Raw genomic sequence first — 27934 nt, forward strand, 5'->3', positions numbered from 1 at the left:
ACACACCACACTCAAATCTAACTCTCTCTGCACATGTTATATCTGCCTCCCCTGCAGTGCACATGGTTTTGCCCAACTGCTAAAAAAATTCCTGCTGCGATCGACTTGGAATTACCCCCTATATTCCTGACTGTAGGTGCGGTAAACTGCATCTCCTTACTTAAGTGCCGGGCATGATGCAGACAATTGAATGTCTCCAGGAACTAATTACTGGCACTATTCAATAATCACACTGAACTGAATTGCCCCATTAAATAATGCTGGGGGGATCATTTCTCGCTACCTAAAATATAGCTACTGTAATCTGCAGAATTTGTTTTCAAGTATCCAAACATGAAGTATTTGTGTAATGGACCTTTCCACGCACAGATTTTATAGGGGCTTTATAATGTTTTCATTTTAACTTTAAGGCACTCTTGACAACTTTGTTTTCCTTGTGCTGTGGAACTTCTTATCAATCCCTAACCATTTGCTCTCATTCTTCCTCTACCGTTATTTGATTTGAATGTGTTTGTTCATATTTGCAGTGATTATTTGTTAAACCCTGAACATGTAGACTTCAGTTGTCCTATACGGTAAATACAGGTTGAGTATCCCGTATCCAAATATTCCGAAATACGGAATATTCCGAAATACGGACTTTTTTGAGTGAGATAGTGAAACCTTTGTTTTTTGATGGCTCAATGTACACAAACTTTGTTTAATACACAGTTATTAAAAATATTGTATTAAATGACCTACAGGTTGTGTGTATAAGGTGTATATGAAACCTAAATGAATTGTGCGAATGTAGATACACTTTGTTCAATGCACAAAGTTACAAAAAATATTGGCTAAAATCACCTTCCGGCTGTGTGTATAAGGTGTATATGTAACATAAATGCATTCTGTGCTTAGACTTGGGTCCCATCACCATGATATCTCATTATGGTATGCAATTATTCCAAAATACAGAAAAATCCAATATCCACAATACCTCTGGTCCCAAGCATTTTGGATAGGGGATACTCAACCTGTAGCGACCATTTAACATTGCCCTGTACTTCATTCAGCGGAAGGTGAATGTCACTTGATCACTTGTTAAAAAGTTTCCTATACAGAAACGGGGCAGGCTTAGTGATTGCTGGGCAGTCTAGGCATACAGGCTGTGTATTTTTGCTTTGTCTGGTGTTTGGTCTAACTGCCTTTAGTATTACTAGTTGGTAAGCTGCAGCTTTAAAGGTGGTTGTTTTATTTTCTATAGCATCCATAAGGGATATTGGGAAGATTTAGTACGATGGGGTATAGACGGGCTCCAAAGGAGCCGGTGCACTTTAAATTTCTTCAACTGGGTGTGCTGGCACCTCCCCTCTATGCCCCCTCCCACGGGCAGTTTAGAAAAAAGTTCCCTCAGGAGAGGATGCACATCTCTGAGCTCCAGAGGTTTTCTTAAATTTCTTTTTCAATCTTTGTTATTTTCGGTATGCTGTTTGGGCAACAGCATACCTGCACTGTGGGAGTTAGGAGGGATGGGGGGCAGTCACCGGCCTTGCGAGGTGTCAGAGCCGCTTCCCCGCTGCTGGACCACCGTCCTGTGAGGTTGTTTTACAGCGGGGCACTGCGCCTTGGTGGTCACAATCGCAGCACGCTGTGTGATGTTTTCTACTCATGGGGAGACTTTTGCCAGTATAAAAACTGGCGGAGCTTCCTCAGAGCAGTACCAGCGGCGTTTTGGTGCCTCCCTCTGCTTGCAGCAGCAGGAACACACAGCTCCTCCAGACACTCGGATAACACTGGAAAACTGGTACAGGGGTGTAGGAAAGGGGGAGAGCCGCTATTGTACACTAGTCTGTGTCCTGAAAAGGACAAAATACACTGTGATATAACAGCTTGCAGCATCACTGGGGCTGTTTAGCTTGGGTGTGCTGGTCTTCTCTCTCTCTCTCTCTCTCTCTCTCTCTCTCTCTCTCTCTCTCTCTCTCTCTCTCTCTCTCTCTCTCTCTCTCTCTCTCTCTCTCTCTCATACCGTAAGGGCAGGCTTGCTATCATACTACTTGTCTATGTGTATGCAAGTGTTACTGTTAACATGGTAAAACACCAATTGTGCAGTGTATGTCGCACCAGATTCTCTCCTCCTACGTCTGGTTCATTATCATGTGAACAATGTAGTCAGTCCTCACAGCTCAGTGAAGGGACTGGGGGAGGAGGGTCAAGAGCCTTCCTGTCTGGGTGCCATTAAAACCATGATGTCTGATATGTCATTTCGGCTCACTGCTAATGCTCAAAAACATCAACAATTGCAGCAGGATGACTAGCCCACCCCCTCTCTAATTCAGGACCATAAAAACGTGGTTTGCCTGCTTTGCTCTCAGATTCAGATGAGGAAATACTGGAGGAGGGGGAGCAATTGGAACCTGTTACTGGGGATTCCCCTTCTGCACAAGGTATTGAACCCCTCATTTTGGCTATATGGGGAGTTTTAAAGCTCCTTCTAGAGGACGCTGCGTCACAGCAGTTTTTCTTCACACAGAACAAGCCCAATGTCACTGTCCCTGATACTGCAGAGTTAGATGACCTATTTAAGTTACCCTGGAAAAATCCAGATTAAAAAATACTAAGTGTCAAAACGGTTTTTACACACTTTCTCATTTGCTTATGAAGGCGAAAATTCTGGGAAGAACCCCCTGCTGTGGACGTTTCAGTCTCATTCCTATCCAAGAGGGCGGTGCTGCCGGCCCCGGGCTCCTTCACCATGTAGTACCCTGGAGATAGACTTCAGTGTAGTCTCTATCTTCCTATCTACACAGCAGTGGGTATGTCTCAAAGACCGGTCATAGAAGATTGCTGGATGTCTCATGCCATTCATACCTGGGCTACTCAGATTCAGGGGGGCCTCTCAGGGGATATGCCCTGGTCACTACAGTGACTCTCCTGAAGCACATTCAGGACACCGCACGTGTCCTGTGTGACTCTCTGAAAGAGAGAGACAATATTAATGCTAGGACCACTGCTATGTCAGCGCGCAGGGCTTTGTGGTTGCATCAATGGATAGAGGACGCATAATCCAAGTGCAGTGTCGAGGCTCTACCCTCTTCGGGGTAGAATTGGATACATGGATTTATAAAGTTACTGCGGGGAAATCCACGTTTCTCACCTCTGTTGCCCTGCCGGCAAGGAGTTTCTACCAGGGGCCGCCTACCCAGTCCTTTCGGTCTAACAGGTTTAGATACTGCTAGGGGCAATGTGATACTGCTAGGGGCAATATGTGTTTAAACATGCTAAATGATAATTACTTGGTTCAATTAATCAAGGAACCAACTAGGTACAATGCAATCTTAGACCTGGTATTAACTAACAACAGTGGGGAAATTGGTATCAAATATTGAAGTAGGAGAGCCCATAGGTAACAGCGACCACAATATGGTCACATTCAAGATCAATTTTCATAAGCAGTCCTATACTGGCTCAACTAGGACTCTAAACTTTAGCAAAGCCAACTTTGACATGATGAAGGAAGCGTTAAGGGACATTAAATGGGAAATTCTGTTTCACTGAAAAAATACTACAGAGAAATGGGATGTATTAAAATCACTGCTAATTAATAATACTCGTAAATTTATTCCCACCAGCAGCAAAAAAAGGAATAAAAATCCCAAACCAATGTGGTTTAATAAAAATATAAAGGACTTAATGGACAAAAAGACGAGCATTTAAAAAATACATATCTGAGGGGGATGCAGAGTCATTTCAACACTATATAAGGACTGTAACAAAATATGCAAAAAAGGAATAAGAGCGGCTAAAGTAGAAACTGAAAGACTAGTAGCAAAGGAAAGTAAAGCGAATGCCAACATTTTTTTTTTCTTTAAGTACGTCAACAGTAAGAGACTAAAGAAGGAGAGTATAGGTCCTTTAAAGGACAAGAGGGGAGTCTTAATCAAAAATGATAATGACATAGCAGACAAACTAAACAAGTTTTTTTCAACGGTATTTACCAGAGAGGACCAAATGCTGGGTCTAACACAACATCTTAACAAAGATAATGTCCCACTGCTAAATGCTTATTTGTGTGAGGAGGTAGTCTGTGACCGATTAAAAAAGTTAAAGATTAATAAGTCACCTGGTCCCGATGGAATTCACCCAAGGGTTCTTATGGAGCTGCACGCTGAACTAGCAAGACCTCTATTTTTGATCTTCATGGATTCGGTTAAATCGGGTATGGTTCCCAAGGACGGGCGTGTAGCGGAGGTAGTGCTGATATTTAAAAAGGGGAGCAAAGCTGAACCAGGTAATTATAGACCAGTTAGTCTTACATCTATAGTGGGGAAAGTATTGGAAGTTATTCTAAGGGACAGTATTCAAAAGTTCCTTGAAGCAAATAAGGTCATTAAAAGGAACCAACATGGATTTGTGAAGGACAGATCATGTCAGACCAACTTACTTGGCTTTTATGAAACCGAAAGTGCGAACCTGTATCAGGGTAAGGAGGTGGATATAATCTTTTTAGACTTTGCCAAAGCTTTCAACACTGTACCACACAAGCGTCTTATCTATAAGCTACAAGAAATAGGGCTAGGGAGCACAATATGCACTTGGGTCAGTAATTGGTTAGATAATAGGGAGCGGCGCGTTGTGATCAGTGGATCATTTTCAAATTGGACCAAAGTATTATGGTGTGCCACAAGGGTCTGTACTTGGACCACTTTTGTTCAACATTTTCATCAACGACCTAACAGTAGGTCTAGAGAGCATGGTGTCAATTTTCGCAGACGATACCAAATTGTGTAAGGTTATAAATACGGAGGGGGATGCTGAGTCTCTTCAGAACGACTTAACTAAACTGGAAGCATGGACAGCAAAATGGAGAATGAGATTCAACACAGACAAGTGTAAGGTAATGCACTGTGGGGGCAAGACCAAAAATTACACCTACATACTAAATGGGGTAATATTAGGGGATTCTGTACTGGAAAAAGACTTAGGGGTTCACATAGATAACAAATTAAGCAGCAGTACCCAAAGTAGGAGTGCAGCAAAGAAGGCTAATAAGATATTAGCATGCATAAAACGGGGAATTGATGCAAGGGACGAGAGTATTATACTCCCATTATATAAATCACTAGTGAGGCCACATCTTGAATACTGTGTGCAATTTTGGGCACCTTATTACAAAAAGGATATCCTGGAGCTAGAAAAGGTTCAGAGGCGGGCGACCAAACTAATCAAGGGCATGGAGACGCTGGAATACAAGGAAAGGCTTGCAAGGCTAGGCATGCTTACATTGGAAAAGAGGGGACATGATCAACATCTACAAATTTATAAGGGGTCAATACACAGAGCTTGGAAGGGACCTGTTTTCTATAAGATCAGCACAGAGAACACGTGGTCACTCGCTTAGGTTAGAGGAGAGGATTTTCCGCACATTGAGGCGAAAAGGTTTTTTTTTACAGTAAGGACAATACGTGTTTGGAATTCCCTGCCTGAGAGATTAGTAACTGCGGACTCAGTCAACACCTTTAAGAATGGGTTAGATAAATTCCTATTGGATAAAGATATTCAGGGTTATGGTGCGTAGGCACGCATTATAGTTCATTTAACTAGTCCTAACATAAAAATAACTAGTCCTATAATAAGACTGCATAGGAGACCACAAATAGGTTGAACTCGATGGACAATCGTCTTTTTTCAACCTTAGTTACTATGTTAGATCTAGGGCCAGAGGTGCCTTCAACGCAGCTAGAGGCACCACAGGTAAGACAAGAAAACCACCGATCGCCAGTTTTCAGGAGCGCACCGGTACTGCTTAGACTAAGGCCTTATCATGACGCTGCCCACCCACCCCAAGGACATCTCGAGGTGGGAGCTCAGCGGCATCACTTCAGCCGCATCTGGGAAAGTTCCTGCCACTCAGGGATCACGCAATCCAGGTACAGTCGGACAACACCACAGCAGTGGCGTACATCATTCGACAAGGAGGGACAAAAAGCAGGGCCTGCATGCGAGAGGTGTCAAAGATACTTCTCTGGGCTGAAAGACATGCAAGAGCACTGTATGCATTCTTCATTCCGGGAGTGGACAACAGGGAAGTGGACTTCCTGAGTCGTCACGATCTCCACCCGGGAGAGTGGGGGCTTCACCATCAGGTGTTTCAGCAGATCATCGACCAGTGGGGTTGCCCACAAATAGACATGATGGCTTCTCGACTCAACAAGAAGCTTCGTTGGTATTGCTCACGAACCAGGGACCCTCAGGCGAGGGCAGTAGATGCCTTGACATTGCCGTGGCCTTATCGGCTGGTCTACCCGTTTCCTCCGATTCCATTGCTCCCAAGGGTGCTCAAGCGAATCAGGAATCAAAGAGTCCAGGCAATTCTGATTACCCCGGATTGGCCTCGGAGGGCTTGGTACGCGACTCTTCTGAACATGTCCGTCTAAGACCCTTGGCCTCTGGCACTGAGAACATATCTTCTTCAACAAGGGCCGTTCGTCTACTCGGACTTACTGCGACTTTGTTTGACGGCATTGAGGTTGAGCAGAACATCCTAGCTCACAAGGGCCTTTCCAAGAATGTTGCTACCATGTTGCAGGCCAGGAAACCTGTGACGTCAAAACACTATCATCATATCTGGAGGAGATATGTCTCTTGGTGTGAGGACCGCACGTATCGGCCTGCAGAGTTTCACTTGGGATGGTACCTGTTTCCTGCAGGATAAGGGCTTGTGTCTGGGTTCCATTAAGGTCCAGATTTCAGCGCTCTCAATTTTCTTCCAGAAGAAATTGGCCGTATTGCCAGAAGTTCAGACCTTCTTGCAAGGGGTGCTTCACATTCAACCTCCTTTTGTGCCGCCCACAGCACCCTGGCACTTGAATGTAGTGTTGGGATTTCTACAAACCTGGTTTGAACCTCTGTTGATGGTAGAAGACAAGTACCTCATGTGGAAGATGGTGATGTTGTTGCCCCTAGCTACCGCTAGGTGTGTCCCAGAACTGGGGACCTTATCGTGTAAGAGCCCCTACTTGGTCTTTTATGAGGACAGAGCGGAGCTCAGGACTATGCAGCAATTCCTGACGAAGGTCGTCTCTGCATTCCACTTGAATCAGCCTATTGTGGTTCCATTCAGTTCTGGCACTTCTGCTCCTCTGGAGGCATTGGATGCGGTGCGAGTCTTGAAGATCTTTGTCAAGAGAACAGCTCGATTCAGAAAGTTTGTGCAATATGATGCGCAGAAAAATGGTTGCTCTGCTTCGAAGCAGTCCATTGCTCATTGGCATCGACTTACTATCCAAAAGGTGTTGCAGGGGAGATACTTTGCCACCTGTAAGCTACACACAGGGTCCTGGGAGTAGATGGGAAGTGTGTATGGACCAGGTTCCCATCCATTTGGCCCAGACCAAGTCTTACAAGAAGCTGCTTCATCAGCCAGCACCTGGGTGCTTGGTTTAAAGCAGAGTCTCTCCCATGAGTCAGGGCTCCTGAAGATAGTGTCCAGCTGATAGGCCTGCTAGAGACAGTGGGATCCGGAGGGCTGGGGCACTAGTGTCAGGATGCAGGGACCTGAAGGGTTCCTTATTAAGTAAGAGGGAGTGAGGCAGGGCCTAACCTTCCTGGTGGTTTATACTAAAGACGGTGATCTTTGTTTTATGTATATCTTTGTTTTGAGCTACCTGAATAAAAGGTATTTGTTGTTTTTGCACAAGCCTGGAGTCGGTCGCTGGTGGAATTTTTGTAGCAGAGCACATTCTACCTGTTACAAATGGAGCCTGAACAGGGACCCTACTGCTAGTTGTCACACGTGGCAGAGGACCCAACAGCCGCAAGGTAGCGGCACACATACCAGCGAACTCCAGACCAAGCTGAACTCGTGGGCATCAGTACCAGACCAAGGGTGTTGTGAGCAGTGGTTAAACCCAACCCCACGTGGTAAAAATAATATGTTTTGTTTAAACTAAATGTGTTTGATTTTGGTGCAAAGGTTTGCATTGGCAGCTAAGCGGTTAAACAGGGTGCATGTCCTGTTCTGTCTCATATGCTTTGCACCATTCATTGAAAGTAGCTGTGCTGATTTGCTTTAAGGGGTTGCAAGCAGCTGATAATTTATGACTGAATTTCTTTTCCAAGCTTATTTTTACCTTTGCCTGCAAAATATGGTAATGGGATTCTGGTGTCCCTGTTAATTAGCTCATTAAGACCAATCAAGCAAAGCTGAAACCTTTTATATAGGTGGATCTGTTTAAGTAGAGAAACTTTGTGGCACTATGTGTCCCAGCAATCCCTGAGTTCTAGTTTAAGAGCCTGAAGGGAAAAGTTGTTTATTTGCACTACCAGTGTAAGGTATTTGTGACTACTATGTACATGCTACCTTTCAGTGCTTTGCTAAAAGCTTAATCTGTGCGTAAAAAAAAAAAAAAGAATTTTTATTTTCCCTTTCACTTACAGTTTTCAAAGGTAACAGGGTGAATAAAGATTTTCAGATATACAGCATATTCTGAAGTGTCTCTTCAAATGGTTAACCTAAAGAGAATTCATGCTAAAAAAAACCTAAAGGGTTGACAGCTCTAACACCTCAGGTCAGGATCTTATGTGACCCTATTAAAGCCCCACAGTTGGAGAGTGAAGTGAAGAGCTTATTGGGGAATAATCCAGATCTTGGGGAAGATTTTAGCATGGAACCTTTTTTTTGGTGTCGCACGATAAGTGACCTTGAAAATAATGTCCAATTAAAGGACCAGGAGCTAAAAGACCTTATGAAAAAATGTGATTTTCCTCAAGAGCAGGTGAACACCTTAACGCAAAAGCTGGAGAAGAAGGAATCTCTTTTTGTCTGACTCTCTCTGACCAAATTGGGAAAGAGTAGAAAAGAAATTGCCAAGCTCTCAGGCAGGTGTCAGAGTTGCAGAAAACCTTGGCAAAGGCTAAACCCAGATCTGAAAACTTTGTAGTACATAGCCAAGGACTATTAGAGAAAATCTCCTGTGACCAGACACGAGATGGAAGTCTGGTGCTGGCCAATAAGGCTCTGTCGCAAGACTGGGCGGAGCTTCAGGAGGAGGTTTTTCAGCTGAAACCATTGGCTATGCCTAGTTTCAGTTCAGAGACAGGCGTAGCTACACCAGTTGCTGAAGACGTTATGCCGAATGTTGGGTCAGAGACATTATCAGCAGAAATGGAGATGCCATCTTTGGGGGAAATGACGCCAACGGTGGTGCAGGCTGCAGAAGAATGGTACCATACTGTATTGGAACCCGGCTATACTGGATTCCCTGTTCCAGCCAGAAGGAAAGGGAAAGTTGAGCCAAGCTGCCAGTGCCTAAGGCCCGGAAGGCTCCCTGCTTTGCCACTAGTAAGGCCATCTGCCTGGAAAGTGGAAATGAGGGCCCTTCCTCAGAGGTAGAGCATTTACAGGCACTAATGTCCATTCAGTTGGTATTGCCATTCCAGAGCATGGAGGTAGCTGCAGCCATTATTGTGCAGCGCACAGAAAATCCACAGGAATTTTTTAAGCAGCAAGAGAGAGCCACATCAGATGGCAGTGTTTTGTTGTTAACCCCTAGGACGGCAGTGAGAAGTTCCTCCGAAGCAGCACCACCTCATTCTCCGGAAAAAGAACGTCGTAGTAGCTTGGGTGAAGAGTGGAACAAAGCCCTGAGTTCAGTGGAACCTGTTCAAGATGGAGTATGGCAGCCACAGGGGCTCACAGTAGATGTGTTTATGAAGACACGAGATGAGGATGTGGGATTCCCGGCTGCTCATCAGTTGACAGGGAGTGAGGAGGAAGCGGTAATGGAGCTGGGAGAGGTTGACTTGATGTCAAGCGATAATCCACCTCCAAAACAAGAATCCTCTAATCTGCTGGATCTGTGGCAGAATGATGAACCCCGGGAATCTACCTGGACAGATGGCAATTTGATGACTACTCAAGAGCCCATCCTAGAACAGGAAGTCTTATCTGAGCTGGAGATTGCTTCTGTTGAGGTCTTGGAAACCCAGGATCCTTCACCTGTTGACGCGATGTATGTTCAGAAGTTAATCCCTGATGGGACATCACAGGTTCAGAAGTCCCCGGTTCTGGACATCCAGTGCACATGTGAGACTTTCTCTGACGAATCACAGACAAAGACCGTACCTTTTGGCGGTGTCTCGCCTAGGTGAGCTAGTCATGGCTAAGCTAGTTGCAATACAGGAGTCTACTTCCGAAGTCATCCGGGAACCTGCTTCTGAAGGAGTTCCACTCGTGTATGAGGAGGATAAAGTGCAAGATTTCGATCTTGGGGTTGTTGCATCCCGGCATGATCCACCACGGGAGGCTCAAGATCCAATTGCTGAACTGGGAAAGTTCATAAAGGACACACGAAGTAAGGAGCAAGAGCCTGTCTCAGAGGAATCTGTGCAGAGTCCCATTTCTGAGGTTGCTCTACCCAGGGAGAGTACTGTATATGAGACACGAGAGCTGGAAAATTTGAGGGGAGAGTTCCAAAAGCTGTCCCTAAGTAATAGCCAGCTAAAAGAAGTAGTGAAGGAGATTCCTGAACTATGGAGTCGAATAAGAGACCTGGACAAGAGAATCAAAATAGGTTATGCGGAATACTGTCCCCCTCCTTCCCGTTAGCCAATGGGACCAGGCAGGGGTGTCCTCTCTCCCCCCTGGTGTTTGCCATGGTCATTGAGCCACTGGCTGCTATGATAAGAAAATCCGGTAGTATTCGGGGAGTGAAGGTGGGCTCACAGGAGTCTAAGATCTCGCTCTTCGCCGACGATGTACTACTATCTCTCACTCAGCCGCAGTCTTCCCTCCCCGCCCTGTATCGGATTATAGAGGAATATGGTTCCCTGTCGGGCTATAAAATAAATTTTACTAAATCTGAAGCCATGTTACTACATGTGCCTGGAGATCTCAAACGCTCTCTGCAGTCCTCCTACGACCTTCGATGGCAGACCAATAAGATTAAGTACCTAGGTGTTTATATTACCTCTCATTATAATACCCTGTACTCTGAAAATTAACCGCGGTTACTGACCAAGATCAAATCTGATTTGGCAAGATGGAGAACATATATCATATCCTGGCTGGGTAGGATTATTGCCCTCAAAATGACAGTTATGCCACAACTTCTTTACCTTTTCCAAACTCTACCTGTGAGGGTACCGGAGAAGGTTCTCAGAGATGCCAAGGCCTCATTTGTGAAGTTTGTCTGGAACGACAAACCCCCACGGATAGCCTTTACTGTGCTCCGGCTCCCCCGTTCCGAGGGGGTCGAGGATTTCCCGATGTCAAATTTTATTATCTGGCTAGCCACCTAAGTCAAATGGTGGCCTCATTTGTACCCCGCGGCTATATCGCCTGGGTCGATCTTACTGCGCTTTCTATGGGAATTCGTTCACTGGCTTCGCTGTGGGGCCTGGGCAAATCGCATCTGCTGGGACTCGGAAACACCTCTCCCTCCCTTAAATTTCACCTATCTATCTGGCATAAATCTCTTGCGAAATATAATCTGTCCTCTTCACACTCCCCTCTTACACCCCTATGGGACAACCCTGATTTCCCCGCTGGGGTCCCTCCCTGTAAGTTCACATCCTGGTTTAACGCCCGGATCCTTGTGGCACATGATCTATCCCTACAAGGTCACTGGATGTCAATAGAAGATATCAAATCCAAATTTCCCTCACTATCCCCTCCCTTCTTTGAATAGTTTCAACTTCGTCATTTCCTCCTCTCCCTGCCTCAGGTCGACGCTCAACGGGACCTTACTCCCTTTGAGTCTATATGTATTGCAAAACCCATAAGCAGAGGACTGATCTCGCAGATATATTCCATGTTGGTTGGGACTTCCTCTGGACCGCAGACCCGCCATGAACGGGAGTGGGAGAGGGACCTGGGTCCCCCTCCAGACGAAGCCTGTTGGGAAGAAGTACGGGAGGGCATCGCTAAAAGCTCTATCTCTACCCGACTCAAGGAGACATCCTATAAATTGTATTATCGGTGGTATTATACCCCAGACAAAGTATCTCGGATGTTCCCCTCTGCCACCCCGGTCTGCTGGCGGGGATGCGGTCAACGTGGTACTCTCCTACACATTTGGTGGACCTGTCCACGTATTGTTAACTACTGGAAAAAAGTACTTGACATACTGAACTCCTTATCTGGACTTCTGCTCAAATTGGACCCGTGGATGTTTCTACTGGCCCGCCCACACCCAGACCTTGATCCCCTATTGAATAAATTGTTTTCCCATATATTAGCAGCGGCTAAATCTTTAATAGCTAAAAATTGGAAAACCACTGCCCCTCCCACTATACCAGCTCTGAATAACTATATCTGGTTCGTAGCTAATATGGAAAAAAATCACTTATTACCTGCATGACTGTCCCCACAAATTTGAGCTCGTTTGGGGTCCCTGGTTAATTGCGATGTCTCCCCCATTATGTGGTTCAAACCATTCTTTTGACCCTGCCTTCCAGGCCTCTGACCGGGATGCGCCTGGGTCCTCCCTCCGGACGCCGTCTTGCCCTTCCAGGTCTCTATTGGATATGTATTGGTACGTAACCCGAAGGTATACTTATACTGTGTTTAGCGTATACACTCTCCATGGATACATCAGATGTTTTTCTTCTAATGTGGCATGGAACGGCTCTGTTGTCCTTTTTTTTTTTTCTTTTTCTCTCCTCTTTCTCTCCCTCTCTTTGTCTTCCTCCTCCCCCTCTCTCATTATTCCCTGTTGTTCCTGTTTTCTCCATGTATATTTCGCTTGGGAAGAAATGTTTATATATCTGTTTAAATATGCACAAAACTATCTGAAAAACCAACACCATGAAGACTGTCTTTCATATTTTATTATGCAATTGATTCTGTATTGTAGATTTCTCAGTCTCTCCTGGTGTAAATAAAATGTTTAAAAAAAAAAAAATGGGTTATGCGCTGGTCATAGAACAGCAGGAGTCGGTGACTAGGGTCAAAGATGGGTGATCGGAGGACGAGGCAGTCATGTTAATGAAGAAAATGTTACCAAAGCTGGAAAGACTGAAGGAAGCACTAAAAGTTCGACAAATGAAAGGACTTTTTGAAACTCGGGACCAATGCCTCACTCTGAGGGAAAGGGTGGGGGCAAAGTTGGACATTGACCTCAGAACAATTAAAATCAGGGCAGAGACTAGGTGTTACCGGTGCCAAGAGCTTGGCCATAAAAGGTAGAATTGTCCATATAGGCCAAGACTAGTGATGGCCGGGGTGACTACTAGGCCCAGAGTGAATTTAAGAACCTTCCCCAGTCCAGAGTTGGTTAATGTCAGGTGTCACAAACACCCAGAAAAGAATGAAGCGACTTCCTCAGTAGCCAGTAAATCCGAGCCCGATAAGGGAAACTTCCCTAAAGGTGGAAAGGTGAAGAGGAGGGGAAGTTTAGTGGGCAATGGGAAGTTGTCCAATAAAACGACCACTTTGGCCACTATGCCAAAGTGGAGGGAAAGGGAAGGTGGCACAGTGGAGTTGGTGCCACCAACCTTTAATGGAAATAGATTCCAAGGCCGGATAAAAGGTCCTCGGATGTGTACTTGGTATAGGAACTTGGGACCCAGGTGTATGGGCCCAAGTTATGTCCCAAAGATTTGTCAGCCCAAAATAATTGTCAAAGGTGAAACCTTGCCAATGTCACATGCCGCTTTTCTGAGCCACAAAAAGCTGAGGGAAAGGGTATGCGGCAGGGGAGGTACTTTGCCACCTGTAAGCTACACACAGGGTCCTGGGGGTAGATGGGAAGTGTGAATGGACCAGGTTCCCATCCATTTGGCCCAGACCAGGTCTTATAGGCTTCTTAGCCCAAGAAGCTGCTTAATCAGCCAGCACCTGAGTGCTGGGTTTAAAGCAGAGTCTCTCCCATGAGTCAGGGCTCCTGAAGACAGTTAGTGTCCAGGTGATAGACCTGCTAGGCACAGTGGGATCTGGAGGGCTGGGCCACTAGTGTCAGGATGCCGGGACCTGAAGGGTTCCTTATTAAGTAAGAGGTAGTGAGGCAGGGCTTAACCTCCTGGTAGTTTATACTAAAGACAGTGATCTTTGTTTTATGTATATCTTTGTTTTGAGCTACCTGAATAAAAGGTATTTGTTGTTTTTGCACAAGCCTGGAGTTGGTCGCTGGTGGAATTTTTGTAGCAGAGCACATTCTAGCAAGACTCCTGTTACACAGGCCTATGAGTCGGCAGCCTTACCTGTTCCTAAGTCTCTGAAGGCCCACTGTACTAGATCGGTGGGCTCTTCTTGGGCGGCTGCCTATGGAGTCTTGGCCTTGCAACTATGTTGAGCTGCTACCTGGTCAGGGAAGAACACTTTTGTAAAGTTCTACAGGTTTGGTACCCTGGCCAAAGAGGATTCCCAGCTTGGGCAGGCGGTGCTGCAGACATCTCCGCGCATTCCCGCCCGTTCTGGAAGCTTTGGGACGTCCCCATCTTACAAAGTCTCCCCAGTATCCCTTATGGATGCTAGAGAAAATAGGATTTTAATTGCCTACTGGTAAATCCTTTTCTCGTCGTCCGTAAGGGATATTGGGCGCCTGCCTCTGTGCGTTGGCTTTTCTGCAGGTTCTCTTTATATGGTTGCCTGTTAAGCTGTTGCTGTTTTGTCGCTGGTCGTTTTATGTTAGTGGTGTGTAAATCTCACCATCTTTTGTTGTTATCTTCCTTCTCTCAAGTATGTTCTTTCTCCTCCGGGAACTGTTTTACCTATAACTGTCTGTGGGAGGGGGCATTGAGGGGAGGAGCAAATCCAGTTGAAGAAATTTAAAGAGCACCTGCTCCTTTGGACCCGGTCTATACCCCATCGTACTAAGTCTCCCCAATATCCCTTATGGAATACGAGAAAAGGATTTACTGGTAGGTAATTAAAATCCTATTTTTGGCTTTGTTTTAGTTTTTTATATGTGGTGAACGCTGCAGTGGGCCAAACCCATTGAACACAATTTCACAAGCAGGTTTTGGGTAATGCTAAATTGGACAAAACGCAATACTGTAGGTACATGTTACATTGCCCAATATGTATGTACCGATAATTAGATCAGAAAACCTGTTCCTTTCTGTCAATACAAAGAGCAAATACATTATCCCAGAGGAAGTGAATGGCTTTTTGCTTCCATAAGCAGTTCTTAAAATGTATAGATTGGGCCCATGTATGTACAGTACATATCTATTGTGTATAATGCATTGATACATTTTCAGCAACCTTGCTCTTTTCCTTTTATGCTGTCTTGTAACGATGTAACCTTGATGAGCTGTACTTAAGCTATTTGCAACCTGTATCCATTATGATACTATTGTAATGTCATTATGTATGTACGTCACTCATAACCTACTGGGGTTGTGGGGCTAAGCGCCTTCATTATGAGATAGAAACTTATTGTCAACTCCTATTTTACTTTTGGTTTGGTTTTTTTTATGAAAGAAAACCCCTAAATATCTTCAGTAGTAATACCTGCTTTTAAAATGTTATAAAATATACAGGTACTACACATTACTTGCTGTTTGAACATTTGTTTATTTTGTAATTCCAGGTCTAACACTAGCGGATCTTGTTTTTCCTTGGTAAGCACCGTCTTTCCAGCCTGTTTGTTACTCCATTAGCTTCATTTACATAAATTGGCTACATTATGGTGCTTCAATTAGTTGTGCACAGGACACATACGCAGAACAATTGCTACAGATGTAGCCACACTCATTGTGAGGCACATGCGTGTGTAAGGCACTCACGCGTCTTAGACGTACACGCGGTTGCGCTTAACAAGGCATGATCGCGCTGAGATGAAGATACGATATGTACATCCTTGTTATCGCCTAGAATAGTCCATTCCAACAATTGCTTTTCATAGTTTATACCCAGCTGTGCTCCTCACACAGTACATCAGCACAATGGCCCATAGCAGAGCCCATTCATGTGACCACTGTATTAATGATACTTTCTTTTTCATCCACTAGGGGACACTGGAACTTGCTTAGACAGATGGGGTGTGAAGCTTGCAACCGGAGGTGTGGCACAATCTAAAATTAAACATTGTCTGCACAGCTGGCTCCTCCCCCTTCACGCCCCTCATCCCTCAGTTTGAAAAATTGTGCTGGAGGTACAGCGTGTAGGGGCTACTGCTCCTAGACAAAAAGAAAGAGAAAACCTTCTCAGGGCTACGTCAACCTAACAAAAGGGGGACAAAGCTATAAGGTATAAGAGAGACAAAGATCCCTTCTAAAGGGAACCTGCATCTCTCTACAGGAGATCCTCAAGCAGCCTGCAGTAAGGGGTTAATTCCAAGTTGATCGCAGCAGGATTTTTGTTAGCAATTGGGCAAAACCATGTGCACTGCAGGGGAGGCAGATATAACATGTGCAGAGAGAGTTAGATTTGGGTGGGGTGTGTTCAATCTGCAATCTAATTTGCAGTGTAAAAATAAAGCAGCCAGTATTTACCCTGCACAGAAACAAAATAACCCACCCAAATCTAACTCTTTCTGCACATGTTATATCTGCCTCCCCTGCAGTGCACATGGTTTTGCCCAATTGCTAAAAAAAATCCTGCTGCGATCAACTTGGAATTACCCCCTAAGTACTGGTTGTACTTAAGGGCCCATATATAATAAGCAATCCCAGCATAAAGGGGGGAAGGCAGTTAAGAGCATCCCCTCTTCAGTGAGAGCGCTGCACTACTGATAGATTTGACCGCTCCACACACACTGATCTCCCCTGTTAACAGCGGTGGGGAGATCAGTAGAGCCGCAGCAGGGGTACTTCAGAAGGAGCTGGCGGAGTGAGCGAGCGTCCTTAGCGGTAAGGAGGAGAGTTGCGCCGCTCTACGGAGCAGGGCTCCCAGTTTATGCAGAGACGTGGCACAGCGTTAGGGCACAGTACAGCAGCAGCAGGTGCGATCATCCCCTGCTCGCCCCCCTCCCTCCACCAGCTCACAGAGACCCAGGCGCTCGACTTCCAGCCTCCCAATACTCCGAGACCACAGAGACACAGCGCAGATTTTCAGCCTCCAGGTAATCAGAGAGCAGCTGCAGCCATCCTATTCCGCTCCTCCGACGGCACACCCGGCGAGGTAACTCCGCAGTGAAGCGCATTAGAGGAGATCGGGAGGACAGTGTTAAGTAGGCGGCAGGGGTGACTCATGCGGAAGAGGAGTCTCGCTGTGGGACGCACTGTGGGGGCAGGCGGCCACAGCAGAATAGGGGCTCAGCATTTACAGACGTGGAGCAGTTTAGCTAAATAGCGCTGGGACATTAAGGGCATCGGCGGCCACAGAGCACCCGTGTAGGTTTAATGATGTCACAAACTTTTCAATGGCGGCCATTTTTAAGGAATAAAATGCGCCGAACGTAACTGTGAACAGAACACACCCCTCTTAGTGGGAACATGATATCTGGCCAGTCAGAACAGGGGGATGGGTCTTATATTAAAATAGATTAGTGCTCCATCTACTGACAAGAAATCTGGCCTGTTAAAAGTACTGATGGTTTTGCTCCCTCTTCTGGTGAATAGTGGTCTGCTGCAAAAGATCCTCCTGTATTTTAATCATACATTATATTTTCAAGGACTTCTATTTAAAAGATACTGAGAAAATAAAGGGAAGCAAATGAACATCAACCCCGATCATCAAAGCTGATTCACAGTTGGGTGTGCGAGGGTTGTAAGACGGCTGGTATAAAAAAAAAATATATATATTTATTTATTATTTTTGTATCTTTATTTTTAATTTTAGAAAATTGAACCAGCCAGGTAAAGTTTACCTTTGCTTCCACCATCCCTACGGTCTTTCTCTACCTAATTAAAAGGGTGAAAGTACCGCTGAATGTTCGGTATGTGTGTGTGTGCTGTTCCAGTCAAAAACACCAGCCAAGAACGCTAGAACAGATTACGTTTGCACACCGTGTAAAAGAACGGTACACGCTCAACCTGAGAGCTGTACTCTGGCTCATGGGAAATGCCCTGACAGATATTTCCAGGTGACAGAATCCCGCAAATAGCATTCAAAAAGAGCTGTGGGATTTTTTTTCCCAAGAATATAATAGAAAAATGATCAAATGAACCAATGGAAGGTAAATTAATTGTCGTTTCTCAGGAGGTGACTACTTTACGATAAGCGTAAGATCGCAAGGTAGACACAGCAGTGACTTAGATATTGTACCAGCAGGTGCATCACAGTCCTACAATATCAGTGCTTGGGTAAACAAGGCCATAGTAGCATGGACTGGATATATTGTACAGCCTATTGAGAATAGCCACAAAGAAAACCCTCACCTAGGGCTTCAAAGGATGCTAGCAAAATAGCGTCTTGCATCTCGACATCTGCCATATTGGCTAGACGGATTCTATAACTCAAAGACTAACAGAAGGACTCTGCCTCCAACAGGTTTGTAGAGGGTTTTCCCTTTGGGGGAGAAAGGTTTGTTGATCCTGGGTTGGACAAGTGGATTTTATATACCGCTTAGACGGGAACCTCTCCAACAGGTTAGAAGAGGTTACTCAGGTCCAGTGATCTTTCATTTAGATCAGGGGTGGGGAACCTGCGGCCCTCCAGCTGTTGCTGAACTACACATCCCAGCATGCCCTGCAACAGTTTTAGCATGGCCAAATAGCAAAACTGTAGCAGGGCATGCTGGTATGTGTAGTTTAACAACAGCTGGAGAGCCAATGGTTCCCCACCCCTGATTTAGATTAAAGGCCTTTTGAACAGAGGAAAACAATCACGTGGAATCGGAGGTAGAGGTCGTTCCCAAAAACCACAAAGCAGGACCTCAAGCTGGCTGACAAGACCATGGCATGACGGTCTCCCAGCTCACGTGGGGTTTCCTTGGTGGGTGCCAAGGTTATCAGATTGTCAAGCGTCATCACAGTCAGTTCTTTAATACAAGGTTGCCTCGGTGTCCTCAGTAAGAGAGGGCATTACACATGGTAAATCGGAAATTACTATACACAAGGGTAATTCTGCCAGTTCCTGATTCTCAAGGACGTGCAGGATTTTATTTGAACCTTTTAGCCGTACCAAAACAGGACGGGTCGGTCAGACCAATCCTCGATTTAACAGTTTAAGAACGGTTCGAAACAGTTTCCAGATTCAAAATGGAATCAATCCAGTCGGTTATAGTATATCTAGAACAAGAAGTGTTCAGGGTGTCCATAGACATAAGAGCTGCATACCTTAATGTTCCAGTTTGGAACCCTCACCAAGCCTACTTGCGATTCGCATTGGAGAAGGATCACTACCTGTTCAGGGCCTTGCCTTTCGGTCTTTCATCAACGAGAGTTTTTTTACAGTGATCATGTTGATACTGGTCTCAGGTTTGAGGGCATTTGGTACCACGATTATATCTTACTTGGAGACTCATCAATTCCTTTTCAACACGGCTGGACTGTCACCTTCAAGACATCCAACCTTATACTGACGCAGAGGATTCAATTTTTAGGTCTCATATTGAATATTATACAATTGAGGATGCTCTGCCAGAGAACAAGATCCAGGGCATAATGCAGCTGGTGGATCAGGTATTAAGAAACCAAGCGGTTTTCATTACATCTAGGTGTACAGCTTCTCGGGAAGATGGTGGCATCTTTCGAGGTTCTACAGTACGGCAGACTTCAACGTCCGTACCTCGCTAATTTGGTGATCCTTACACAGAGATCTTGCAGCAGGCAAGAAATTCGGTATTTAGAATTGAAGGATCCTCACAACGGATGCCAGTATCTGAGTTTGGGGTACCGTTCTAGACAGATGAACGCCACCCATAAATATTCTCAAACTGCACGCAGTTTACAAACCTCTTCGCTTAGACGAGAACCCGGTAAAGAGTCAACACTTAAGGAAATAGTCGAAAACGGCATACATAAGCCGTCAGGGAGAAACAAGATGCAAGTCTGCGTTCAGGGAGACCACATACTGTAGATCTTGTTGTGGACAGTTAGAAGTAACATCGTTTTCTTGCCATTTTTCATTCCATTAGTGGACAACTAGGAGGCAGACTATCGCAGTCGCCAAGATATGCATCTTCGTAATGGTAGTGAGGATATGGGGCCTACCTCGGGTAGACTTAAGGGCGTCTCGAAACATTCATCAAGTTGTCCAGGTATGTAGCCAGAACAAGAAGTCAAGCAATGGATGGATTTACAGAATAGTTTACATTTTTTCAACATTCTCTCTCATACCCAGGGTACTGAAGAAGGGAAATCCGAAAGAGTGCGGGCAATTCTATTTGCGACAGACTGACCCACACGGAGTTGGTACTCGGCCTTGAGGTGGTTACTGGTTGAAAAACCCTGGAGGTTACCTCAGAGAGGAGCCAGACCTGAACAGGTTGCATTTAAAGGCGGGGCTATTGAGTCCCGACTCTTGTGTAAAACGTGAATACCGAAAGCTGCTATTACAGCCATACACTACTACTGAATATGGAATTGTTTTATGGTGTCAGGATAGGGTTTGGAATTCAAGAGAATTTCACCTGTCTAGTTTTCTGTGTTTCCTCCATGCCGCCTTTGATGGAGGCCCATGATTAGTTTCCCTGACAATTCAGTTTTCGACTCTTTCCATTCCATTTCAACAGCGTTTAGCTTCCCTACAGGAAGTTCCAATTTTTTCGCAGGGAGTCTTACGGATACAACCTCCTTTTTCCGTCCTCCCACGACAATGTGGAATTTTGACATAGTTCAAATATTTGAAATCAACAGCCTTTTTGCCTTCGGAAGGAGCAGAACTGAAATTTCTCTCTTTGAAGATACTTGGTTATTGGCCTTAGCTTGAGCCAGACGAGTCTCTGAGCTGGGAGTTCTATTGTGTGAAAGTCCCTTTCTACTTTTCCTTGAAGATTGGGCAGTACTCTGTTACGGGGGCAGAGTTCCTCCCTTAGGTAGTTTTGGCTTTTTCATGTTAATCGGCCTATTGTGGTTCCATCCTTTAAGGGCTTTGCAGAAGGGGACATGTCTTTGGACGAGGTAATAGAAAAGACAATGCGGATTTACATACAGGTTACGTCATCAATCAAGATGTCTGACCATTTGTTTGTTCTTTATGATGGTCCGGAGGAGCGTTGGCCAGCATCTAAGCCGACTCTGGCCAAATGGATTAGTCTTACAATAGACAGGTATGGATGTCCTGTGGTAAACGGGTCCCTCTTCAAGTGAGGGCTCGTACTACCAGAACGATGGACACCTCAGGGGCAGCAGCAGAGGTACCTCTGCTACTCTGCTTTGCAGGGCAGAAACGTGGTTATTAGCACACACGTTCTTGTGATTCTACAAGTATTGATACGTTTGCATCCAGAGATTCCAGATTTGGACGATTAGTTTTGCAGGCCACTGACAGCACTCCCACCCTTGGGAGTAACTTTGGGACGTCTCCATCTGTCTAAGCAAGTTCCAGTGTCCCCTAGTGGATGAAAGAGAAAAGAGGATTTTAGTTCTTACAGATAAATCCATTTCTCTGAATCCACTCGGGGACACTGGACGCTGAAATTTTCCAAACTGAGGGATGAGGGCCGTGAAGGGGGAGGAGCCAGCTGTGCAGACCATGTTTAATTTTAGATTGTGCCACACCCCCGGTTGCAAGCTTCACACCCCATCTGTCTAAGCAAGTTCCAATATCCCCGAGTGGATTCAGAGAAATGGATTTATCGATAAGTACCAAAATCCTATTTCTCTATCGTCCTAGTGGATGCTGGGGTTCCTGAAAGGACCATGGGGAATAGCGGCTCCGCAGGAGACAGGGCACAAAAAGTAAAGCTTTAGGATCAGGTGGTGTGCACTGGCTCCTCCCCCTATGACCCTCCTCCAAGCCTCAGTTAGATTTTTGTGCCCGGCCGAGAAGGGTGCAATCTAGGTGGCTCTCCTAAAGAGCTGCTTAGAAAAGTTTAGCTTAGGTTTTTTATTTTACAGTGAGTCCTGCTGGCAACAGGATCACTGCAACGAGGGACTTAGGGGAGAAGAAGTGAACTCACCTGCGTGCAGGATGGATTGGCTTCTTTGGCTACTGGACATTAGCTCCAGAGGGACGATCACAGGTACAGCCTGGATGGTCACCGGAGCCTCGCCGCCGGCCCCCTTGCAGATGCTGAAACGAGAAGAGGTCCAGAATCGGCGGCAGAAGACTCCTCAGTCTTCTTAAGGTAGCGCACAGCACTGCAGCTGTGCGCCATTTCCTCTCAGCACACTTCACACGGCAGTCACTGAGGGTGCAGGGCGCTGGGAGGGGGGCGCCCTGGGAGGCAAATGAAAACCTTTTTTGGCTAAAAATACCTCACATATAGCCTCCGGGGGCTATATGGAGATATTTAACCCCTGCCAGAATCCATTAAAGAGCGGGAGACGAGCCCGCCGAAAAAGGGGCGGGGCCTATCTCCTCAGCACACAGCGCCATTTTCCCTCACAGAAAGGCTGGAGGGAAGGCTCCCAGGCTCTCCCCTGCACTGCACTACAGAAACAGGGTTAAAACAGAGAGGGGGGGCACTAATTTGGCGTTAGAAATATATAAAAGATGCTATAAGGGAAAACACTTATATAAGGTTGTCCCTATATAATTATAGCGTTTTTGGTGTGTGCTGGCAAACTCTCCCTCTGTCTCTCCAAAGGGTTAGTGGGTCCTGTCCTCTATCAGAGCATTCCCTGTGTGTGTGCTGTGTGTCGGTACGTGTGTGTCGACATGTATGAGGACGATGTTGGTGAGGAGGCGGAGCAATTGCCTGTAATGGTGATGTCACTCTCTAGGGAGTCGACACCGGAATGGATGGCTTATTTAGGGAATTACGTGATAATGTCAACACGCTGCAAGGTCGGTTGACGACATGAGACGGCCGACAAACAATTAGTACCGGTCCAGACGTCTCAGAAACACCGTCAGGGGTTTTAAAACGCCCGTTTACTTTAGTCGGTCGACACAGACACAGACACGGACACTGAATCCAGTGTCGACGGTGAATAAACAAACGTATTCCTTATTAGGGCCACACGTTAAGGGCAATGAAGGAGGTGTTACATATTTCTGATACTACAAGTACCACAAAAGAGGGTATTATGTGGGATGTGAAAAAACTACCGTAGTTTTTCCTGAATCAGATAAATTAAATGAAGTGTGTGATGATGCGTGGGTTCCCCCCGATAGAAAATTATGGGCGGTATACCCTTTCCCGCCAGAAGTTAGGGCGCGTTGGGAAACACCCCTTAGGGTGGATAAGGCGCTCACACGCTTATCAAAACAATTGGCGGTACCGTCTATAGATAGGGCCGTCCTCAAGGAGCCAGCTGACATGAGGCTGGAAAATATCATAAAAAGTATATACACACATACTGGTGTTATACTGCGACCAGCGATCGCCTCAGCCTGGATGTGCAGAGCTGGGGTGGCTTGGTCGGATTCCCTGACTAAAAATATTGATACCCTTGACAGGGACAGTATTTTATTGACTATAGAGCATTTAAAGGATGCATTTTCTATATATGCGAGATGCACAGAGGGATATTTGCACTCTGGCATCAAGAGTAAGTGCGATGTCCATATCTGCCAGAAGATGTTTATGGACACGACAGTGGTCAGGTGATGCAGATTCCAAACGGCACAAAGGTGTATTGCCGTATAAAGGAAGAGGAGTTATTTGGGGTCGGTCCATCGGACCTGGTGGCCACGGCAACTGCTGGAAAATCCACCGTTTTTACCCTAAGTCACATCTCTGCAGAAAAAGACACCGTCTTTTCAGCCTCAGTCCTTTCGTCCCTATAAGAGTCATATCTGCCCAGGGATAGAGGAAAGGGAAGAAGACTGCAGCAGGCAGCCCATTCCCAGGAACAGAAGCGTTCCACCGCTTCTGCCAAGCTCTCAGCATGACGCTGGGACCGTACAGGACCCCTGGATCCTACATGTAGTATCCCAGGGGTACAGATTGGAATGTCGAGACGTTTCCCCTTCGCAGGCTCCTGAAGTCTGGTTTACCAAGGTCTCCCTCCGACAAGGAGGCAGTATGGGAAACAATTCACAAGCTGTATTCCCAGCAGGTGATAATCAAATTACCCCTCCTACAACAAGAAAAGGGGTATTATTCCACACTATATTGTGGTACTGAAGCCAGAAGGCTAGGTGAGACCTATTCTAAATCTAAAAAAATTTGAACACTTACAAAGGTTCAAATCAAGATGGAGTCACTCAGAGCAGTGATAACGAACCAGGAAGAAGGGGACTATATAGTGTCCCGAGACATCAGGGATACTTACCTCCATGTCCAAAATTTGCCCTTCTCACTAAGGGTACCTCAGGTTCGTGGTACAGAACTGTCACTATCAGTTTCAGACGCTGCCGCTTGGATTGTCCACGGCACCCCGGGTCTTTACCAAGGTAATGGCCGAAATGATGATTCTTCTTCGAAGAAAAGGCGTCTTAATTATCCCTTACTTGGACGATCTCCTGATAAGGGCAAAGTCCAGGGAACAGTTGGAGGTCGGAGTAGCACTATCTCGGATACTGCTACAACAGCACGGGTGGATTCTAAATATTCCAAAATCGCAGCTGATCCCGACGACAAGTCTGCTGTGCCTAGGGATGATTCTGGACACAGTCCAGAAAAAGGTGTTTCTCCCGGAAGAGAAAGCCAGGGAGTTATCCGAGCTAGTCAGGAACCTCCTAAAATCAGTGCATCATTGCACAAGGGTCCTGGTAAAGATGGTGACTTCCTACGAAGCAATTCCATTCGGCAGATTTCACGCAAGAATTTTTCAGTGGGATCTGCTGGACAAATGGTCCGGATCGCATCTTCAGATGCATCAGCGGATAACCCTATATTCAAGGACAAGGGTGTCTCTCCTGTGGTGGTTACAGAGTGCTCATCTTCTAGAGGGCCGCAGATTCGGCATTCAGGATTGGATGCTGGTGACCACGGAGGCCAGCCCGAGAGGCTGGGGAGCAGTCACACAAGGAAAAAATTTCCAGGGAGTGTGATCAAGTCTGGAGACTTTTCTCCACATAAATATACTGGAGCTAAGGGTAAATTTATAATACTCTAAGCTTAGCAAGACCTCTGCTTCAAGGTCAGCCGGTATTGATCCAGTGGGAAAAACATCACGGCAGTCGCCCACGTAAATAGACAGGGCGGCACAAGAAGCAGGAGGGCAATGGCAAAAACTGCAAGGACTTTTCGCTGGGCGGAAAATCATGTGATAGCACTGTCAGCAGTGTTTCATTCCGGGAATGGAAACTGGGAAGCAGACTTCCTCAGCAGGCACGACCTCCACCCGGCAGAGTGGAAACTTCATCGGGAAGTTTTCCACATGATTGTAAACCGTTGGGAAATACCAAAGGTGGACATGATGGCGTCCCGTCTGAACAAAAAACGGGACAGGTATTGCGCCAGGTTAAGAGACCCTCAGGCAATAGCTGTGGACGTTCTGGTAACACCATGGATGTACCAGTCGGTGTATGTGTTCCATCCTCTGCTTCTCATACCTAAGGTACTGAGACTTATAAGACGTAGAGGAGTAAGAACTATACTCATGGCTCCGGATTGGCCAAGAAGGACTTGGTACCCGGAACTTCAAGAGATGCTCACAGAGGACTTATGGCCTCTGCCGCTAAGAAGGGACTTGTTTCAGCAAGTACCATGTCTGTTCCAAGACTTACCGCAGCTGCGTTTGACGGCATGGCGGTGGAACGCCGGATCCTAAGGGAAAAAGGCATTCCGGAAGTGGTCATTCCTACCCTGGTCAAAGCCAGAAAGGAGGTGACCGCACAACATTATCACCACATGTGGCAAAAATATGTTGCGTGGTGTGAGGCCAGAAAGGCCCCACGAAGAAATTTCAACTCGGTCGATTCCTGCATTTCCTGCAAACAGGAGTGTCTATGGGCCTCAAATTGGGGTCCATTAAGGTTCAAATTTCGGCCCTGTCGATTTTCTTCCAGAAAGAAGTGGCTTCAGTTCCTGAAGTCCAGAAGTTTGTCAAGGGAGTATTGCATATACAACCCCCTTTTGTGCCTCCAGTGGCACTGTGGGATCTCAACGTAGTTCTGGGATTCCTCAAATCACATTGGTTTAAAACCAGTCAAATCTGTGGATTTGAAGCATCTCACATGAAAAGTGACCATGCTCTTGGCCCTGGCCTGGACCAGGCGAGTGTCAAATTGGTGTTTTTTTTCTCAAAAAAGCCCATATCTGGTTGTCCATTTGGACAGGGCAGAGCTGCGGACTCGTCCCCAGTTCTCTCCCTAAGGTGGTGTCAGTGTTTCACCTGAACCAGCTTATTTTGGTGCCTTGCGCCTACTAGGGACTTGGAGGACTCCAGGTTGATAGATGTTGTCAGGGCCCTGTAAATATAGGTTCCAGGACGGCTGGAGTCAGGAAAACTGACTTGCTGTTATCCTGTATGCACCCAACAAACTGGGTGCTCTTGCTTCTAAGCAGACTATTGCTAGTTGGATGTGTAATACAATTCAGCTTGCACATTCTGTGGCAGGCCTGCCACAGCCAAAATATGTAAATGCCCATTCCACAAGGAAGGTGGGCTTATCTTGGGCGGCTGCCCGAGGGGTCTCGGCTTTACAACTTTGCCGAGCGGCTATTTAGTCAGGGGCAAACACGTTGGTAAAATCCTACAAATTTGATACCCTGGCTAAGGAGGACCTGGAGTTCTCTCATTCGGTGCTGCAGAGTCATCCGCACTCTCCCGCCCGTTTGGGAGCTTTGGTATTATCCCCATGGTCCTTTCAGGAACCCCAGCATCCACTAGGACGATAGAGAAAATAAGAATTTACTTACCGATAATTCTATTTCTCGGAGTCCGTAGTGGATGCTGGGCGCCCATCCCAAGTGCGGATTATCTGCAATACTTGTACATAGTTACAAAAATCGGGTTATTATTGTTGTGAGCCATCTTTTCAGAGGCTCCGCTGTTATCATACTGTTACCTGGGTTCAGATCACAGGTTGTACAGTGTGATTGGTGTGGCTGGTATGAGTCTTACCCGGGATTCAAAATCCTTCCTTATTGTGTACGCTCGTCCGGGCACAGTATCCTAACTGAGGCTTGGAGGAGGGTCATAGGGGGAGGAGCCAGTGCACACCACCTGATCCTAAAGCTTTACTTTTTGTGCCCTGTCTCCTGCGGAGCCGCTATTCCCCATGGTCCTTTCAGGAACCCCAGCATCCACTACGGACTCCGAGAAATAGAATTATCGGTAAGTAAATTCTTATTTTTTCTTCACTTGCAAAAAAATATGGCAATGCTAAATGACCAAATTAGCTTGAATAATAATTTGGCTATTTTCCATATTAAGAATGTGCCTTTTTCTTTAAAGATTACTATGGTTATTTGGTGCTTAGTATGACATGAATGATTTTAAGTTTATTGACATGTAAATTCCTGTGGTTATTTACATATTCCTGATCCAAGATACGGTGATGCCGCCCTCTACTCTTCCTCCCTCACATCTCCCTTTATTTCCTTGCTCCCCCTTTCCATTTCTCCTTCTTTTCTTTGCTTTTTTCATATGCAATTGTGTGTATACTGTTTTTCCAAAGGGGAAAAATAAAAATGATAAAATAATTTTCAGCTTTCTCTTAGGTTTGTCAATTGTTAGTACCTTTCCAGGCATTTTGCCTTGTATAGCGTCACAGGGGAAACAGATGTTTTACAAATAAACTTTTTTCTTTCCCCACTGAATCCTCTTCCCCATACGATGAACAGTATACTTACTAAGGCCCAGATTTATCAAGCCTTGGAGAGTGATAAATTGCACGGTGATAAAGTACCAACCAATCAGCTCCTAACTGTCATTTTTCAAACACTGCCTGTAACATGGCAGTTAGGATCTGTTTGGTTGTACTTTATCTCTGTGCAAGTTATCACTCTCCAAGGCTTGATAAATCTGGGCCTAAATGTGGTGGTCCGCCTATTAGAGCTACAGACCACTCGGAATGGGGAAACGAATTATGGCCACATTATATATTATTAAAACATAAGATTAT

General features: G+C 45.7%; 1 protein-coding gene across 5 annotated transcripts in view; it reads left to right on the forward strand.

The window, feature by feature from the left end:
• HGSNAT (heparan-alpha-glucosaminide N-acetyltransferase) overlaps positions 1 to 27934 on the forward strand; it is a 123221-nt gene that overhangs the window by 62969 nt on the left and 32318 nt on the right. For 3 of the 5 annotated variants that reach the window (XM_063919974.1, XM_063919975.1, XM_063919977.1), the window contains one exon: positions 15513 to 15543. The exons of the other annotated variants lie outside the window; for them this stretch is intronic. In XM_063919974.1, coding sequence (XP_063776044.1) covers positions 15513 to 15543 — 31 coding nt within the window. The remainder of the gene's footprint in view (positions 1 to 15512; positions 15544 to 27934) is intronic. 5 annotated transcript variants of the gene reach the window in all.

The sequence above is a fragment of the Pseudophryne corroboree genome, chromosome 1, assembly GCF_028390025.1.
Source record: "Pseudophryne corroboree isolate aPseCor3 chromosome 1, aPseCor3.hap2, whole genome shotgun sequence".
In the NCBI taxonomy this organism is placed as follows: Eukaryota; Metazoa; Chordata; class Amphibia; order Anura; family Myobatrachidae; genus Pseudophryne; species Pseudophryne corroboree.